This window comes from Buteo buteo, chromosome 1 (assembly GCF_964188355.1).
Source record: "Buteo buteo chromosome 1, bButBut1.hap1.1, whole genome shotgun sequence".
In the NCBI taxonomy this organism is placed as follows: domain Eukaryota; kingdom Metazoa; phylum Chordata; class Aves; order Accipitriformes; family Accipitridae; genus Buteo; species Buteo buteo.
In genome coordinates, this window is record NC_134171.1 from 72,394,918 (window position 1) to 72,413,278 (window position 18,361).

The 18,361-nt window shown below is 43.9% G+C and overlaps 2 protein-coding genes across 3 annotated transcripts in view; one reads left to right on the forward strand and one right to left on the reverse strand.

Annotated features, from left to right (window-relative positions):
- The window catches only part of NAA15 (N-alpha-acetyltransferase 15, NatA auxiliary subunit), a 41,779-nt gene extending 27,882 nt beyond the window's left edge, over positions 1-13,897 (reverse strand). The window contains exon 1 of the mRNA XM_075036238.1: positions 13,466-13,897. Within this exon, the coding sequence (XP_074892339.1) occupies positions 13,466-13,519 (54 nt within the window). The 5' untranslated portion in view covers positions 13,520-13,897. The remainder of the gene's footprint in view (positions 1-13,465) is intronic.
- A 516-nt stretch (positions 13,898-14,413) lies between these two features.
- Positions 14,414-17,473, forward strand: NDUFC1 (NADH:ubiquinone oxidoreductase subunit C1). Of its 2 annotated transcripts, XM_075036252.1 has the most exons (4): positions 14,414-14,555; positions 15,295-15,398; positions 16,249-16,331; positions 17,044-17,473. In XM_075036252.1, coding segments are annotated over exons 1-4 (249 nt in total). In that variant the 5' UTR covers positions 14,414-14,494; the 3' UTR covers positions 17,045-17,473. The 2 variants fall into 2 exon arrangements, with proteins under 2 accessions (XP_074892353.1, XP_074892361.1); XM_075036260.1 differs by lacking the exon at positions 17,044-17,473 and having other exon boundaries at positions 16,249-16,332.
- The last annotated feature ends 888 nt before the right edge of the window (positions 17,474-18,361 follow it).

The window sequence follows — 18,361 nt, forward strand, 5'->3', positions numbered from 1 at the left end:
AGTACATTTATTCAAAAAATTTAGAGTTAAACTATTTCTGCACCCCTGAAATTAAGCATCAGTGCAGCTAGTGCTTTTAGAAAATGTACTAATATTTTAATGAACCCTGTTTAATGAGCTTCCTGTGATTAAAAATTCTTTCCATCACCAGAAAAAATAGCGTATGTTAGTAAGAACATAAATTTAAATGTATAATTGAAGGTACATTATCATACAGCAATTCCTCAGATAAGATACCACAGGAAGCATAAGTGCCTACAGAGATTCAACCTTCCTTTAACATAAAGGCAAACCTTATGTCATAATGTATCTTGGTAAGCATTCAACTCACTTTGTCTCAATTCTCTTTCACAGAAACACCACGAGACAACCTCCAACAACCATACAGGCAGGAAAGAAAATTAAATCACTGGAACTTGGCTTAAACTATCTCTGAAAGCAACCTCTTGCAATCAATTTGAATACCACCTATATCTCATATACATCCAAACTTTCAAAACTGGTATATGCTAACATCAGCTTGCCATACTGGAAATTAAAACATTCCTCTACAGTTTTATTAAATCCAAATCTAACAATTTCCTTGTGTTTGAGTCTCATTTCATTATGCAAGGCGACTGCAATGCAAAATGGCACACAGCATGAACTTTTAAAACCAGTTTTAGCATTTTACTTCTGTCAATCCACTCCCCGTGCTCATCTTTAAATAGAAGCCAAAGGAAGAAGACGTCATGTTGTAAACACCAATTCATTCACTTTAAATCACTTAAGCAAATGCTAGGAATTTCTTAGGTTTCACTTTACTGTAATACCAATGGCCCGACTTGAGTGTAAGAGTAAAGAAACACACATTGCTCGAGCACAGACCCAAATCCTATGGTAACTACGAAGTCGCTCATAACAGGATCTCACTAACTCTAGTTGACCAGTTCTGGTGGCAGGATGGCTGACAGGAGTGTAAAACTGGGTACAGCCGACAGCGTTCAAGTCCTCCTAAATAAGTTTTTGTTCAGGATTCCACCTTTCCTCACACTGCTTCAAATTAACTACACAAGAGCATTCATAAGCACGTATGGACACCATTTGTTCTCTAAGAACTCCCATCAAAAAAAGTTAGGAGGGGCAGGCCCAACAGGTCCTCCCATCAAGCACAAAGTTCTAAAAATAAAACTTCAGAAGTTACATAAATGTTATGGAAATGCTTAAAAAAGAAAATGGTGTATCTACCTCAACTTCTCTGCTTTACGTTGCTTTTGCAACACCGGTACACCAGTAAGTGGATGTATTATTTTCTAGGTACTGAAGTCATACAGCTGAAATATCAAGGCTGAAGACCAAGAGGCATCACAAACCAAGAACCTTGCTCCCCCCTATCCTGTCACCACCCTTTGGAGAAAGGGAATCACGGGAACGGAAAGAGGAGGAGGAGGAGAAGGAAGATGTTCAGAGAGAGCATCCAAAGCAGGATGGACTCAGAGAGGAACATGTCAACAAAAGAATGACAGAATGGTTTGGATTGGAAGGGACCTTCAAAGATCATCTAGTTCAATGTCCCTGCCCATGGCTTTCACTACATCAGGTTGCTCAAAGCCCTGTCCAACCTTGACTTTGAACACCTCCAAAAGACAACTCACTCCATCACCAAGGACAGGAAAAGTTAGCAGGGCAACCACCTAGCAAAGGAAGATTAAGGGTTAGGTAAGAGGAAATCTGTATAGGCATCTTTTTTTCTTTTTTATTAAACTTGACTGGTTATTATTTACACCTTTTAGTCACTACCTGCTTTCAAGTAGCTGGCTGAGTCACTTTAATCAGCCACTGGTCAGAGCTGACAGAGAGCTTACAGGTGACAACACAACAGGATCAAGCTTTTTTTTTTTTTTTTTTGATTGAAATCATCACTCATGTAAGTTACCGCCCAGGCCTCCTCCCTGAAAGTAGAACTGCCATTTGCTCCCACCTAGGTGGGTGTGAGAGCAGCAAAACCTGTCACAGAAGTGGTGCAGCCACAGGAACTTACGAACACGTCTCCAGTGTAACTAACGCACTGTCACAAGCAGAAAGCATACTTTGGGGTTTCGCAATTTGCCTTTAAGTACAGCTGCTCAGATGCTGGCTATGAACATGAAATCTTATCTCTGAACAGTTCCATTTTACATACTCTAACAACCAGTCTTTCACCTTGAGGTTTAAGGAAAGTCAGCCAAGATGGTATATATGCTAGAGACAGGAAATATTTGCACATAGATTTTTCTTGGAGTAACACAGAACTTAAGATGCAAGGTACTTTGTGTAACAGAGTAAACTCACTGAGAATTGTAATGAATCCTCCCTTTAGGCTGCAGGGAGGAAAAATTTACGAGTTTATATCCACTTACATCTACAGAAAGGTTCCCATCAACCCAGAGAACACTGGATAGGACCAATAACTTATCATAACTGATCATGTACTCGTATCACCTGAAGTACCAAATGAGGAACTAGCCATAGTTGCATATATCCCCCAGTGAAGTATCATAGGGCTCCATTTTCAGGTGTTTCTAGATCAAGACAAGTTGGACTGATTTACTATATACAACTTCTCCAACCTTTCAGGTTAATATGTCAAGCCTATTTCATTCTGTTAATGGAAACATTTCAAATTGTGTCATTTTTTGAGTTTTCTTATTCTATGTATGTATTCCATGCACACATTGTATGTTTTGACAGAGGAAGGAAGGGAACAAATGAAATTGAGTTCATGTTTTGTCCTTCTTCAGAAAAGAAGATTATTTCATCAAAGCGGGTCCAACAGCATCACTGAGACTCCACTACGTGAAGCCATGCATATACCTATGTCCTTCTCCAAAGATGTGTGAGAGAGAGAGAAGGAAGTCAGGAATGCAGCATATGCCACCATGGCTGGTAGAAACCTTGGTGAATCTGTGGCTCCAAGGAACAGAAACATGAAAGAAAAATCATTTAAGAAAAAGGAGACAGTAAATATCGAAAAGGGGAAAGGAAGAACAAAAAGAATAACACAAGGAAAGATGAGTGTGAGTAATACAGAGCATGGGAGAGAAAATCCTTAAGGGAGTCAGTAGTTTCTGAGCAAGAGGAGAAAAAAGAACCAGTAGTAATAATTAAAAAAAATAAATAAATCACAGAAGCAGGAATGGTGACATCTCAAGTATTCTTGGGGCATAAAGATACAGGCTTGCTAGAAGCAGAAATTGTCTTTGTCTGGGTAGTTTGTTTCCTCCCAGATAAATAGCTTGTAGTAGTCATTGCCAGACCCCCAACCCTTACTTTGGGACAGCTGTTCTGCAGAAGTAACATACTTCTCTGTTCCAGAGACCACTAAAAGAGCACAGTTACCTCCTCTAAGCTAAACTCCTGCACATACACATTTCCAAAGCCAGCAGTCAGAGCCTGCTTGTGATGCTTGACAGACAAATGTTCCAGCTACAGCTTGTGACATCATGCAATGAGAAAACATAAAAGCTAAACTTCTAACAAGTAAGGTTAAGGCTAATGCTTTAAAAGAAAAGAATCTGACTCCTCATCAGCACGGAACCTCTATTACACATTTGCTGCCCTTCAAAGCTTTTCCTTTAATAAGTTACTAGATCTTTTAAGATATCTAACAAGCTTTTCCATACATGCTGTAGCCAGAATTACAGCCTACTCCAAACACACAAAGATCCTTTTTATAACCTTTAACTCATTTTCTATATTTATAGCAAGGAAATAGCACCTGCTTTAATACAATTCTACAAAGAATTAATAAGATGAGGCAGACAGAGTATGACTCCTTCAAAATCATGCAAGACCATAGCAGGTAGGAGAGAATTTGTAGCTGCACCACTCCCGTACCACCAAGTATTTATTCAATGGATCTGAATGCATGGTGATTACGAGACAGAGACTGACAGTGAAATTATAATGAACAAAGCAGCCCATATTCTCTAGAATCCCAAGTCTAAGGTGGAAGGAGGGCTCATGTTCTGGTCTTTGGATCCCTAAGCTGTACTTGGGCATCTGTGCAGAATCAGTCTTCGGCCAGCAAATGTCTTACACATACACATGGCTCAGCATGCCAAGTGTGAATGATTTCTTCCGCATTTCTTCCTCGATGGCTGCCATAAAGAAAGGTGAAAAGACTTTACTGTTTACGGCTTACCTACATCTGGACAGCTAACAGCTACATGGAGTTTGTTCCCCCCTCGCCCCAGTTTTCCAGTTTTGAATCTTCCCTCCCTAGTGTATCTACTTTCTAAACCTTGTTATCAAACCTACAGCTAGCAAATAAGACTGACTTGGATTCTAAAGCAACTGCTTCGGTTATGCACGAGGTTATACACATGGGCCATGCTACTGATTGTAGTTGGGACTCCTAAGGTCTGCTGACAATAGCACAGAGATGACTCTTGTCCAAACTTAATTAAGCATTGTTTTCTTTATATATAAGCAAATACATTCTCATAAGTGCATTTTAGAAATTTTACAGCTGTAAGATTGAAATGTACAGAAGTAGGCTCTCTAGTTCTTTGCTACCTGTAAGCAGGCAGCACATTTTGCCTCTGACATATTCCTTCCCTCTCAAAACAGACGTTTTAATGGTCAAGCACATATGTTTCCAACTAAAATGCAAGGATAATAGTCAAGTGCAGCATTTTGACATGCAGGTATGTATCTCAGCATCAAATACGCAGCACATGGCAGACCAGATTCTGCCATTACACATGAAATATTTTGCACATATGCACTTCCAGAAGTGCAAATCCTCTTTATCACAAAGCAGTCTTCATGTCCTGCAAGCATTTAATAACCAAAGTAAATAATTTAATAGCCATCCCAACTTAAATTTGCTATTTGTAAGACATTTTATAATCACTACACTGCAGATTAAAGTGTCCTGTATGTTCAGTAACATCAATAGTTAACATGTTTAACTCAGTATAATGCCAGGAGTTACCACAGGTCTTACCAGAAGCTTCACAGCACAGTAAATTTACACTGCCACTAGGTATGACTCAACCCAAGCAAAAAAATCACCTAGATCACAACACAGAAAGCAGAAAACTGCCTTTCTAGCAGGGGTACTTAAGAAGACGCGTATGTCCAATCTAGCTGATTCAAAAGCATTTTAAAACCACTTTGCAGTAGTAAAAAAAAAAAGTCTCATAAGAGTCCATCCAGGCTAGATTTTGCAGCTGATTAAGCAGGTGAGAAGCAGACCCAAAAGTGTCTCATGAGCAAGCTGAAGATAGTCACAGGAGAACAACATACAGGAGAAGCTGCCTTTTGTCTTCTTACCTGGAAGCATGCAAAACCAGAGGTTTTTCCTCAAGAATAAGTACCAAAGCAAAGAAGGTACCATTTGCTCCCCAAGCTCACAAATGGGAGCACTGGGGTGTTATTGATTGCTTTCTTTTTATTCTTACTTGGAGCAGCACAGCTGGTTATATGAAAGAGTGGGGGGAGAGTAAAAACAATATACCAGACCCAGGTGTGTGGGGTGGGATCACATTCCCAATTGTTATGCCCTTTGAACTGGAGCATTAACAATAGCACGCAATTTCTACTAAAAAGACAGAATTTTGCAAAAAACAATATGAAGAACTTTTAACTGTTTTCTCTTCTAAGATTACATATTTTCCCAGGTCACACTTTTAACTCCAACTTAACATCAATGTTTTAAACTCCCATGTCTGCCAATTAATTGTATCAAAACAAATGCAAACTCAAATACTCTAAAAAAAACCCACAAACCAAAACAAAAACCACAAAACCCCTAAAACCACCACCAAAAATCCCGCAGGAAATCACTTCTCACTGACGGTAACTCCATTAAAGCAAGCATCCTCATTTAGTCAATGCTATGATGGACTAGCCAAAGAATATGATTTTCTTCACCAAATGAGTACCAAAATTGGATTTAGCCCCAAGCAGAGAGGCAAACTTAATTTCTCATTGCTAGTCCACTGTACTCAGCCTCTCTTCGTCAGCAGGTTACGTAGCCTGTGTCATCATAAGAGGCAATATATCGCAGACTATGCCCCATCATATACAAGAGTTACCTGATAGGACAACTGATGTACACATGGGCACAGGCAAATTTTTTACTTGCATCTGAAAGTCCCAGGAGAAATTACAATGGAGAACGGGGCTGCTCTGCAGGAACAATTCAGGGATTCGACACTCTGCTATCCTCTTCCCTGAGTGTTTGTGAGGCTTGAGCAGAACCAAGGTGGACAAATCCTTTCAACTACAGCAACGTGCTCCTTAGCAGACTCCACAGTTTCTCCCCGTAGCAGCCATGAACAGGCACACTTGTGGCATCACGTAGCAATGTTGGCAACTACAATGCCGTTAAGACCTTTGGCAGCAGACAGTGTTAGCATACTTGGCCTTAGCATTAGCGAAGGTGTGCACTTACAATGCATGATATGCATGTCTGCCACTCAGACACTCTGCTATCTATTTCTTTAGCACAGTTCAGATGCAGCAACTTAAAAGATGGTAAGTCCAGGCACTGCACAGCTCAACGCTGTTTTCCAGCACAGTTACTCTCTCTACAGCTAGACTAGATCAGGTCAAGTCACTAAGGTGCACTAATTCAAGCTAAATGTAGTAAAGAAGATTCTGAAAGCTGGAAGCATTAGGAGCAACTACTCACCGTGAATTAGTGGGTCTTTTGAGCACTAACCATATCAAACAGCTCAACAGCTCTAGGCAAAAGCTTCCACCACGCTGATTCAGTTTCACGACAAATACAAGATGTTTAAACTCAAGGACTGAAAAAAACCACACAAACCTTACAGATACGTTAATGCTGAAAAACTCTGGGGCAAACTTGCATGATTTTTTGCTGTCAATTCAAAAACAATCATCCTCTTCATTGCTCTGTGGTGTTAATGAACAGAACTTCTGTGTAAGGAATGGCTTCCGCAATTGCCTAATTGAAGAGACAAAGAAATCCTCCTACACAGTTTGCCTTACTTTTTGGAAGTGACCAATACCTTCATTACTAGCATTGCTTGGTAGAATTTAACCAGAGGAACAGAACAAGTTCAAACTGAAATTAGTTAGGAAAAAGATCAGAAATATGTGTACCTTTTCATTTAATACTGAGGCAGGAAAAAAAAAAATCTATGCTATGTCTATGCTTTTGAATTGGCCTTATTCCTGTATTTGACAAAATCTGGCTGGAAACAGCTGCTGACAAATAGTTTACAGCTCTTCTAGAAGTAAAACTAGAAATTCTCACTCACTGAAGCAAGACTCTTTCTGAAAAATTGGTTCTTCAGCGTCAGTTCTATTGGCCACTACTTGCTTACTTTAATCTTTCCTTCTTGGGGAGAATTACCATAAATTTGGCCACGTCAACTAAGATCAGCTGACTTCTGTCCATTACCCTGGAACCCCTATGTTCAGGCTTCACCTCTGAATTTCACAGGAAACTGACTGGACCTCACAAAAGATCTGGTATGCACAGGATATATTTGGTTTTGAATGATCATTTGAAACAACTAAGTAAATCAGTTCAAACTCCAAGATATGGCATGAAAAGGCCTAAAGAAGCCCACACAACCGGTTGTTCTGGACTTACATGAACATTTTAACTCAGCTGTATCTCGCAACATAGCCCAAGACACACGATGAGGCTATTGACATTTTCTACCCATGTATTATGTCCAGAGTACTTTTCACCCTTAGCTCTGAGATATACGAGATGTTCTCTCGTAGTGTTGAGCCATTGCAAAATAGTTAAACGTGGCTAGTAAGGTAAGAAAGGTTGTTCTTCAACATTACAAGGTACGCTAACTTGATTGTGTGGTAGCATAGAAGCAAACAGAAATCCCTAAAACAAGTCTAATTGACCTCAGTTTTAAGGGTGGCAATGAATAATTGTTCATTTTCTCTAAATCCCCTACCAGCAAAATCAGAAAAGACGTAACTCCGTATCACCACTCTTGTTGCATTGATACAGCGCTGCTGTGGACAAGAGATTTAAACTTGAGATGCCCAGAAAGTGCCATCAGCAAAAACTCATTAAGAAAACCTTTGAAAAACAGGAACGAACACAACTTGATCAAATTCTAACCAAAATAAAGGGTAGTACCACATAAACTGGATTAAGTCCATTGCCCCAAGTAAGATTAGTTTCAGATCATTACAAAAAACACTTTGGGTTCAGCTAAGAGTATCTGTAGCTGTAACAACACAAGACCGGGTATGATCTTACAACCATGAAGAAATTCGTATGTGTTTCTATTAATAAGTCTTTTATTTTCATAAATGAAACAGGTAAGGAACAAAATTATGCTGCTCCTCAGAAACTTACAGCAGGGAATCCTGTTTCTACAATTTCTGACAGCCCCAATAACAACAAATGGCCTAATTTGGTGAACAGGCTTTAGTAACAGCAGTATTGCTCAAGTGATTCCTTAATGGTATCCTGGAGTCTCAAACAGTAATTAATTTCTTTAGCAAGTTTGAGAAATATTTCTGAAAAACAAGAACAGTGAGTCTGCTTAAAGCAGCAGGTCTGTTCTTTACTTCCATTCCAATGTTTCAACCAAGACATAATTTTTGCTATTACTTTTGGCAAAGCCAAGCGGGGTATTCCTTTTGGCAAAGGAAAAACAAGCAACTGACATCTCAACAGCCAAGACATTGGAAAAGCCGCCTTGTTAGCAATTGCATGTTTCAGATGAGATAGTATGTGATGAAACTCCAGTGGTGAGCATACTTGATTACTGTACAGTCATGCAAATGCAACAATGATTGCATGCAAAATGTGCTAATTTATTTGGTTACTGATAAAAGTGAAATTCTGGAAATTGGTCTTTAATCTTGAATCAAGATCACTTCAGAAGAGATTTTCAAGTCTGCCACCTCAGCGACCTTGAAGTCAGCACCTGAACTTCTACAAGACAGAACATTATTTTTAAAGGACTGGTGCTGGTGAAAGTGTTAGTGAAGGAGAAGCACAGGTCTGTCTAGTTTGAAAGTGGAGGGACAGGGAGCAGATTCTGGAATGAAGAAATAGGAAGATGGCCCAGCAGGAAGGACTTGGCATATTTACAGCAGACATTGCAGAGACGCTGTTCAATAGGCTTTCATATCATTTGGAAGTTCCTGTATCTTTTAGTAGAACACTTGTCAAAGCTAGCATGGAAAGGAAGACGACCAGCTCAAAGATAAATACCATCAAGCACGGTAGCATCACCATAGCAACAGCTAACTAAAGGTGAAATTCAAACCCCCCTCTCTTGCAGCAGACACCTTGGTTACTGTAATAACCCACTAGGGGACACAGGTTCTGGCCATGCCTAATCAAGCCTGCCTAGCACATAAGGTAACTGATACAAAGATTGAAGATGTATGGTTCTCCAGACATCATGAAGACCACCGATTATCACCAGTCGTGAACAAACTGAGAAACTCTGATCTGCATATAACGTAATACACACAAGCCCAGACCAGCATGGCATCTTGCTGCTTCAGTATGCTACTTCTACAGTATGTACTAGAGTTACAAACCAGTAAAACTATTTAAACAAGGCCTGAACACACTTAGTTCCTCACTTGAATTGTTTGCATCACAAAATACAACAATGTTTCACTTCTTAAATACTTGAGACTTCTCCCCACTCAAACTGTATTCAGCTAGAGGCTAAGCCCACTAGCTATGGTGAGAAGTATTTGCATCCTCTTACTCTGCCAGAACACCATGACTCCAAGAAGTTTATCCTCCGCTGCTTAAAAGAACTGAAAAACTCTTCCACGTAACATATGGCACCTCCAGTAGCTTTGTATTTAGTATTTCTTCAATACATTTTCAATATATTTAACTTTTACATCCAAACAGAAGTTAATTGAATACTGTCTTTGGGATTTGTGAAATAAAAGTGAACATATTTGATGAATTGTACCTGATCAGATAGAGTGGCTGAATAATTTGGCAAAATGCCAGGAACATTCATCAGTTATATTTAATAAAAAAAAAAAGGTCATTCCTACTTCCTACAACTACTAGTTTTATATTTGCTAGTAAGAAGGGGGGGCAAAAATGGAGTAAACTGCTTTTTCCATTACTTCATAGGGCATCCAGCCTTCTGAGTACCAAAAAAGTCAACTTCTCCATTCCTTTGACTCCTGCATTTGCTATTCTACCCTTCCCTCTGCCTCCACCTGAATTCTTCTTGAGTAATATCTGGTCTGCCTAGAGATTACGTGTGTCCAAAAGAATTATATGGACTCAATTTTAAATGTTCAAATGGATCAAAAACAAAAAAGGAAAAATGTAGAAATCCACTTTTCTTCTAAATTCCACAGAAACTTTGAGCAGAAGAACAGGACTATCTACCTGCAGGCTTAACAGCAAATAGTTAAAACTATAAAAACAATATAAGCTAGAAACTTTCTTTTTAATGGAAGTGCAAGTTTAAGCAGAATGGCAATCGATAATCCTGTGGATTTTTTTTTTTTATTCAAACTAATCATGCAGATCGCTTTCCCTTTGTACTACAGGAACACTAAACTGTAAAATGCCTTTCAAATGGAAAAATGTTTCTATTAGAACCTCCACATACCTGTAAAGTGACTAGAAGAGGTTAGTCTAGTTAAGTGTGTTGCAACACGCAAAGGCAAAGTGCACACGCTTCTGAACTCAGAATTTGCCAGTTAAGTGGAAATGCTGGTTTGCAAGCAAATCCACATGCAAAATTTACGGATCATGTAAGATGTTTACTACGAAACAAACAAAAAACCCCCAAACTCTGAAAGCTAGTTATTGCCTTTCGCTACGGAAAGCTGGGCAGCTTGGTGTAGACCTTAACATTTAACATTTGTTACAGGCATACTTTAAAACGGCAAAGAAATGAGGCCTCAGGAACCTACACACAAAATCAGTTTGCTTTTTTTTCATTTTATGCTTCACTTACAAAAATACAAGGCTGCTACCTACTTAACTCTTGTGTTTACTACCTCTATGAAAATCAGAACGTGAATGATTTTATATTTCTGTGAACAGCCTGTGCACCAATAATTATCTATTTGAAGGGTAATGCATCCTTTCAATACCACTTGGGCTGCTTCCCAAAGCATCTGCTGAAAAAAAAAAATCTCATCCAGGCACACTCAATGGAACAACTCCGGGGTCTGCCCGGGCCAGGAGACAGCATGTGCCGCACCAGGGCCAGACAATCAGACCACCTTGTTAGCTGGCCGGGGGCTCAGAGGTCCTAACAGGGAGCCCACTGCCCAGGCAGACTCAAGCTCCTCTTGCTGCTGTTCAGCCACCCATGGGCCAAAGGAAGAGGCGGCAGAGGATACAGCATAATGCAAGGTTACAGTCTCCTGAAAAGAGGGCGAAGACCGAGGAGAGGCTGCAGGAAGAGAGAGGTGGAGTAAAGGCACAGGAGTAGGGAAGTAATGTTCCTTTGGACTTGCACTGATAAATGGGACTTCCTAAAAGACGCCTCACTAATTCAAGTCAAACACTTAATCAAAACTTCACAAAGTAGGGCCATTATCCATAACAAGGCAGACAAGCAGTTCATTAGCCAAATCTTCAGTGTGATGAAAACCAGCTTCAAGCCTTTTCTGTTCACCACGCGCTACAAAGGCTCCTAATCACAGGGCAGTCTTAATACTAGACTACACGGTCACAGGCTCATCCCTGCAAGATACAGTAAAACATCAAAATGCCAGAATAACTTTTAGCCTACCCAGTACCCAAAACTCTTGTATTTTTATTAAAGTTTAAAAAAAGGACAAAATTAAAATTCCTTCAGTCTATAGAAATCTGCTTGGACTGGAGCATGCCTTTCTTTTTTCTGACCTGAACAAAATTGCGAAGCTTTATCCAACTCACAGGCACTGAGCCAGCTTTTTCTCCAAAGAAACTCTTACTCTTCCTTTGGTTCCTGCCCTCCACAGAAATACTCAGCCAGCCATGCACCAAGCTCAGGGGAAAAAAAACCCCAAACAAAACAAAAAAATAAAACCAACAAAACCCCAAAATAGACAGTTTTAAACACAGACAGGCTCCTCGATTCACTTTGTCTTGTAACCACACAAGCCGTCCTCAATGCAAAGGAAGATGGGTGAGTGAGCGACAAGGCTACTACTTTCCCAGCTCATAACACACCAAAAATTACACACTTGGTACAAGGCCATACCAACTCCCAAGGAGGACTGAATATTTCAAACTAGAAGTAAGCTTTACAGTTCACTGTATCTACTTTTTAACCCCAACTAGAGCTGCACATTTCATGATGAGATGCCCGTACACAGGGATTTCTAGTTCTACAGATTTATTTCATTTTCACAAAATATTTTGAAAAGAAAAGTGACAGCAGGCTACACTCATCCCCCCCACTCTAAGTGGCAGAAGTTTACAGAGCTGTAAGAGCGCTGTTACTCCAAGATGACTACAGTACTCATCTTGCTTCTGATCTCTGGAAGGATCCAAGAGAGCAGTCTAAGCCTCTCTGAAACAAGACATAAGATTTTTAGACAAAACTGACTTTTCTGAGAGAAAGCAATATAGTGCTTGACCCAGATAACAGAGTCTTCTAAATAAATCCACTGAAGTTGCTCACTAACGTAATTCTGTAGTCCTCAATTCACCCCAAGTCCTTAGGAACACAAGGTTCCTGCAACACCGCATCGAAGCTGAAACAAGTTCCTTAAAACGCAACTGAACTGTGCACGCTTTGGTGGTATTTGGACTGCACGCTATCTTAATCTCATTCTGAAAACGAGGTTTATTGCCTAAATTCCACTGCGCTCTCTTTCATCCACACGCCGGCTGCCACCCAGAAAAATCGATCGTCAAACTCGAACAAGAGTTAGCTGTTAAGTCAAACTTCGGGAAGACTTCAAAACCTTCATCCTTCTCCGCTTCCTCCTGTGAAAGCCATCTTCCCCACCGACCAACAAATCTGGTCACTGCCTACGGCAAAGATCTGAGTTATTAAAAAAAAAAAAAAAAAGCAAGAAAAAAAAAAAAGAAAAGCTCTGGGCAGAGCGGCCGCAGACAGCAACCCGACGAGCGAAGTGGCCGCGGGTGTATTTCCACGGAGCCGCCGGAGTGCCTCGCCGCGGCCAGCGCTGGGGCACGGGGCAGCCCCTCGGGCCCGGCCACGGCCCCGCGGCTCTGCCCGCCGGCGGGCAGCGACTCGGGTGGGCGAGAGAAGCGGCTGCACACCCACACCCCCCGCACCCCGGCGCTCCTCCGGCCCCACGCCCGGGCGGGACGGGCCGCGGCTGACAGGCTCCCCTCGGCCCGGCCTGCCCCGGCAGGAAGGAACCGGCGGCCGGGCCGCCGCCAAGGGCCGGGGCGGTGGCGCCGGGCCCGCGGGGCGGCGCCGGGGCTTCGCTCCACCGCCAGCCCGGGGTACGAGCCGGGGCAAAGCGGGGGGGGAGCCGCCGCCTTCCACCTCCCCGGGCCTCCCGCCCCGCCACTCACCAGGATGCGCTTGAAGAGCGCGTTCTCCTTGGGCGGCAGGCTCACCGACGGCATCCTCCCCGCCGCTCCCGCTCCCGCCGCTGGCTCCGGCGCCGCCGAAGGGGCTCCGGGGAGGGAGGGAGATGGGTGGGTGGGGGGGGCGGACGGACGGGCGGGCGGGCGGGCTGCGTCCCGTCCCCGCCGCTCGCTCGCCGCTGCCGGGAGCCTCCCCGCCGGAGCCTGGCTGCTGCCGCCGCTACTGCCGCCGCCGCCGCCTCACCACCCACCCACCCCCCCCCCCTACCGCCCGCCGGCTCTCCCTTCGCTCCTTCAAACGGCCGCGCTCTCGCCGGCCGAGGGCCCGGCCCCTCCCGGCCGCCGTCTGCGCGCCGGGCAAGCCCCGCGCCGCGCCGAGCCGAGCCCCGGGCGGCGGCTCACGTGGTAACTGAGCAGGCCGGAGAGAAGCGCCGCCAAAATGGCCACCGCCGAGGGCTTCCCCAGCCGGGTCACGGCGGGCGCCGCGCATGCGCCGCGACCCCGCGCCGGCCCCGCCCCCCCCGCCAGGTGTGCCGTGCCGTGCCCAGCCCAGCCCAGCCGGGGATGGCCCCGCCCCGGCCCGCCCCGCCCGCTGAGTCAGGCCCTGCGCGTCCCTGCCCGTAACCCCGTGCTTGTACGTCAGGCTGTCGCCCGCGCAGCGCCGCCACGGATTAGCCCTGAGGGGGGGTGGGGCAGGGCCTTCTCCGCGCGCGCGGGCGTACGGCAGAAAGGGGCGGGGGGGGTGGGGTGGGTGGGTCAGGCGTCGCCCTGGTCTCGCGGAGCCGGTTCCAGGGAGGACAGGTCAACCCGCTCCGGCTGCCGCTCTCTACCGTCAGCAGACGCAGTCAAGGGCGGGGCGGGGCGGGGCGGGGGGCGGGGCGTTGCGCAGCAGGCTGCCGGCCCGCCGGGCCTCGTGCGGGGGAGCGCGTCCGCTCGCGGCGCTGGGGGGGGGAGGCGGGGCGCAGGGAGGCTCCTCCCCCCTCCCCGTGGGCGGAGCCGGGTCGAGCCGACAAGATGGCGGCGGCGCTGAGGGCGGGGGAGAGGTTGCGGTTGGTGGCGGGAGCGCCGAGCCTCGGTGAGACGGCGGCGGGGGCAGAGCGGGGCCTGGCTCGTCCGTGAGCTCGGGGTAGCGGGGAGCCCGTTGGGGTTTAGGCGAGTGGGAGTCTGTCGTCCTCTGCCCCGAGAGCGTTGTGCGTTGGAGGGGTGCGGCGGTGCCCCGCGGCCTGTCCGCTGGACCGAGCGCTGTGGGAGCTCGGCTGCCTGCGGGGGGGGCCCGCTGTCGGCCCCGTTAGCTGGAGCGCCCCTCGCTTCGTGCCTGGAATTAAAACAAGCTGCAGTGGCGATGTCCCTCTTGTTATTTTTTTATACAAACCAATTAGGTTTTGGGGTTTTTTTTGGTATTAAGTTGGTGCTACTTCCAGGCCGGGGGGAGGACCCGCTGTTCCTTACTGCAGCTGTGGTGCCGGTCCCCCTCGGGAAGACAGTGCCGGGGGGTGGGAGCTTTCTGCAGGGGACAGTAAGAAGTGGTGCAAGCAAAAAATGGGGTAGGGCATGGGGTTTTGTGGCCGGGCAAAGAGGCGGGGAAAGGCACTGCTTTCAACTGTTGGCAGGGCCGCATCTCCTCTCTCCTTTCCCTCGGAGCTGGGAGTGTGTTATGGGGACCATTTATATGTGATAATTTGATCTGTTTGGTTGTTTTGTTGTTGTGGTTTGGTTTTGGGTTTTTTTCCTCCTGATTGTATGAGTGTCAGTAACTGACTTGGTAGTCTAAACCTGAAAAATGCTAACATGTTTGTAACCTTCTGCCTTTTTAGCTTTTACTCGGTCTGCATTTGTTGCAAAAAGACGTAATTATGACCAACCAAACTGGTTTGGAGTTGGCTTGGCTTTTAGCACCACTGCTGCCTTGTGGGCTTTTGTAAGTGTTTTCGTTTGGTTTTGTTGAACTTAACTATTCCCAAACCATAGTGATCTGAAGGCAATGACTACAACCTACTTAGCAGATTGGGGTAATGGATGGTCATAGCAGCTGTCGAGATTGAAGCATGATATATGGATTACTTATGTTTTCCCAAATCTATCTTGTGCTTTTTGTTATAAAAATGAACAACTTATTAAGCTTCTCTCTGTTGCAAACTTAAAACAGCCACAACAGAAGAATTAATTCTTCAAGACTGTTGTTTTAAGGCTTTAACATTGTTTTCCCCAATGGATCTTAAAAAAAACCCACACAAAACAAACCCTAGGGATGTTTCTAACTAATGTTGTGTTTATCAGACTACAGATGCATTCTCTTCTCACTTTCAGCTGTAGTCAATTGATTAAGACCCTTTTTTCCTGAGCAAAATGCAGATGTAAGATGTTCCCTGTTTCAGAGAACTCACAGGCTTGATGTTGATAAAATAAGCAGAGTGTAGTAGCTTTCATGAAGAAATGTGCAGGTCAAGGAGTGCTCCCATGATGACAACACTTTTCAGGGTGGGGTGGATTCCCTTTGGGGCTTCCCCCATTTTTGGAGTGGTGGTGGATTGATTGACAGTAGGGCACATCACCACCACCACCACCACCCCCCCCCCCCGGCCAGCAGAAAATGAAAGAGGTGTGGACAAAATGCCTCACTGGACATTTGATAATTTACTCTGTATTGTCCCAGTTATGTATTGGTTTGCATTCTGATAATAGGAATTTCATATTCCGTAGAAATCTTTTTGTTCTCTGGTTGCAGCTGGGCATTGTATAGCTGTTTATCATATACTGCTATTTTATAGCTTTTCAAGCAGCATAATGAAGATATAATGGAATACGAAAGAAGAAAACAAGAGAAACAACATAAGTGTACAGGATGTTCATAGTAAGTATGTACATACAGATGCTTTTGACTCAGCTGAACACAAATTCTGCAGATCTTTGACTTCTGTTAGAAATCAAGATGTTGGACTGACTTGCCTTCTTCCCTTAATACTTTACATCTTGGCTTTTGCTATTACTCTAACTCATTCCCGACTGATCTATATATTAATTTGTGTGCAATTTCATTGGCAGCCTTCTGTCTTGGACATGCAAACTTGGAAAATAACACATCTCTTAGTGTCTGTAATAAATTTAGGTCGCAAAGAGAATACCTTACAAGTGCTTTAGTGGCAGGGAGATCAAGGACACTAAAAATAGCTTATCTTTGCCTCTCTTCTTATTTTAACAGGTCTACAGTGGGAAACGTTTTTCTCAGTTTCACCTGTATATTACACTAAAGAATGATTAAAAAGTCAGTGCCCGTAGACTTGCATTATAGTGCAAATTGTATGTGGTCATTGTCCTTTTCAATGTAAAAAAAATAATTGTGTTTCTGCCAGCTAAAATGTCTGTTGGGGATTATGGCCTCCAATTATGGCCAGCAATTAATATGCCACAGGACAGAATTCCTTATACTAGCTACTGAAAAACCTGTAGTGCTGTTATTTTCCCATACATATTCCTCTCCAGCTAAAAATATAGTATGCTTTGAGGTGTTTCTAACCATCTATTTTTCTTGCTGCTAAGATTTTTTTTTCCCTTCTCTTTCTTAGGTTGACAGTATGCTCAGTAAGAAGTAACATGATCACCAGTTGTCCTACAAATAAAGGAGCACAGCAGAAGTACAAAGTATCTAAATACTTATATGTTCATACATTTCATGTGCAGAATTCTGAAATATATTGTAAGGTCTGGAAGAAACTTGTGAAGACTATTCTTGCTGCTTATATTTGTTCTGCTGGTCCTGAAATTGTTTTATGTGGCATTCCTGTTTCATAGTTTATCAGTGTTAATTTCAAAACCCTCTTTGTTATTCTGGAAGGTATATTACAAAATGACACCAGTTCAGAGGCAGTTTGGCAAATATTCCAGAAGTGTACTCTTGCCCTGCTATCATTTTCATTGTTAAATTTACAAAATAAGCGATAAGCAAATACAAGAATGGGATTTATGGGAAACATAATAAAACTAATCTGTACAAATGCCAAAATGTGCATTTGCTACTTCACACATCAAAGAAGCAGCTTTTGACTCAGTCTTGACCAGGTAGACTTTCAGAGCTTGACCTAGTGACTTAAAGATGCCATAATTAAAGTTACACATCTGTTTGCAAGCTTGTTCTAGTGCCTTGGGTACTGCTGTTGTTCTTCAGTCCTTTGTGGATTGATTTTTTTTTCTTAAATTTTTTTTCTTTGCCTAGTGCTGACGTGGAGCTTTGTCAGAGACAGCAAAAATCAGAGGTGGCCAACCTCTAAATTCTGTGGGGGTCTTTATTATTTTTCCTTGCCAAGAAGCTTGCTTTGCTTTTGCTACTGCATGCAAAGTTCAAGTGTATTCTGTATTTTCAGAAAACAAGGACGAAAACTGTGTCTTGAATCTTGGAAACTGTTTAACTGACCTGCAGCTCATGAGTCCATCCCTTCCTCAGCAGCTATTACGTAGGTTCTCTGGGGCACTGCTGCTTTTCTGTCTTGCAGCTCTGAGGGGATAGTGCCAGTTGTGCCGTGTTTGTTCAGGGCGGTAGGGGGGGAGCGTGTGCGGTGCCTTGCCCAGGGCAGGTGCCTCTGTCATGGAGGAGGAGAGGCTGGCCTTCCCCGGCTGCGCTTTCAGAATTGCTCGCTGCCTGAAAGGTGCCTGCGATCTCAGTGGTGAGACCGTGTGGCTGACATTGGTCTGCCGCGCGCGTGCTGCCTTCTGAGCGCTTATGCCTTCGCCTTCTCTTCGTGCATCAAGGTCAGTCAAGGACAAAGGATGGAAAAAAGGGATAATGACAGTTGGCAGCATATGGCATTAAATAATCACTGATGGAACACTAAAGCTATGTATAGAGAAGAGACAAGTAACAGCGAGCAACTGTCTATGTGGGGAGGA

Bases quoted from the DNA above. Each gene is read 5' to 3' on its own strand.
- NDUFC1 (XM_075036252.1), top strand. From the start codon at position 14,495: ATGGCGGCGGCGCTGAGGGCGGGGGAGAGGTTGCGGTTGGTGGCGGGA. The intron at 14,556-15,294 runs GTGAGACGGCGG...CTGCCTTTTTAG, and splicing joins GGCGGGAGCGCCGAGCCTCG to CTTTTACTCGGTCTGCATTT. The intron at 15,399-16,248 runs GTAAGTGTTTTC...GCTATTTTATAG, and splicing joins CTGCTGCCTTGTGGGCTTTT to CTTTTCAAGCAGCATAATGA.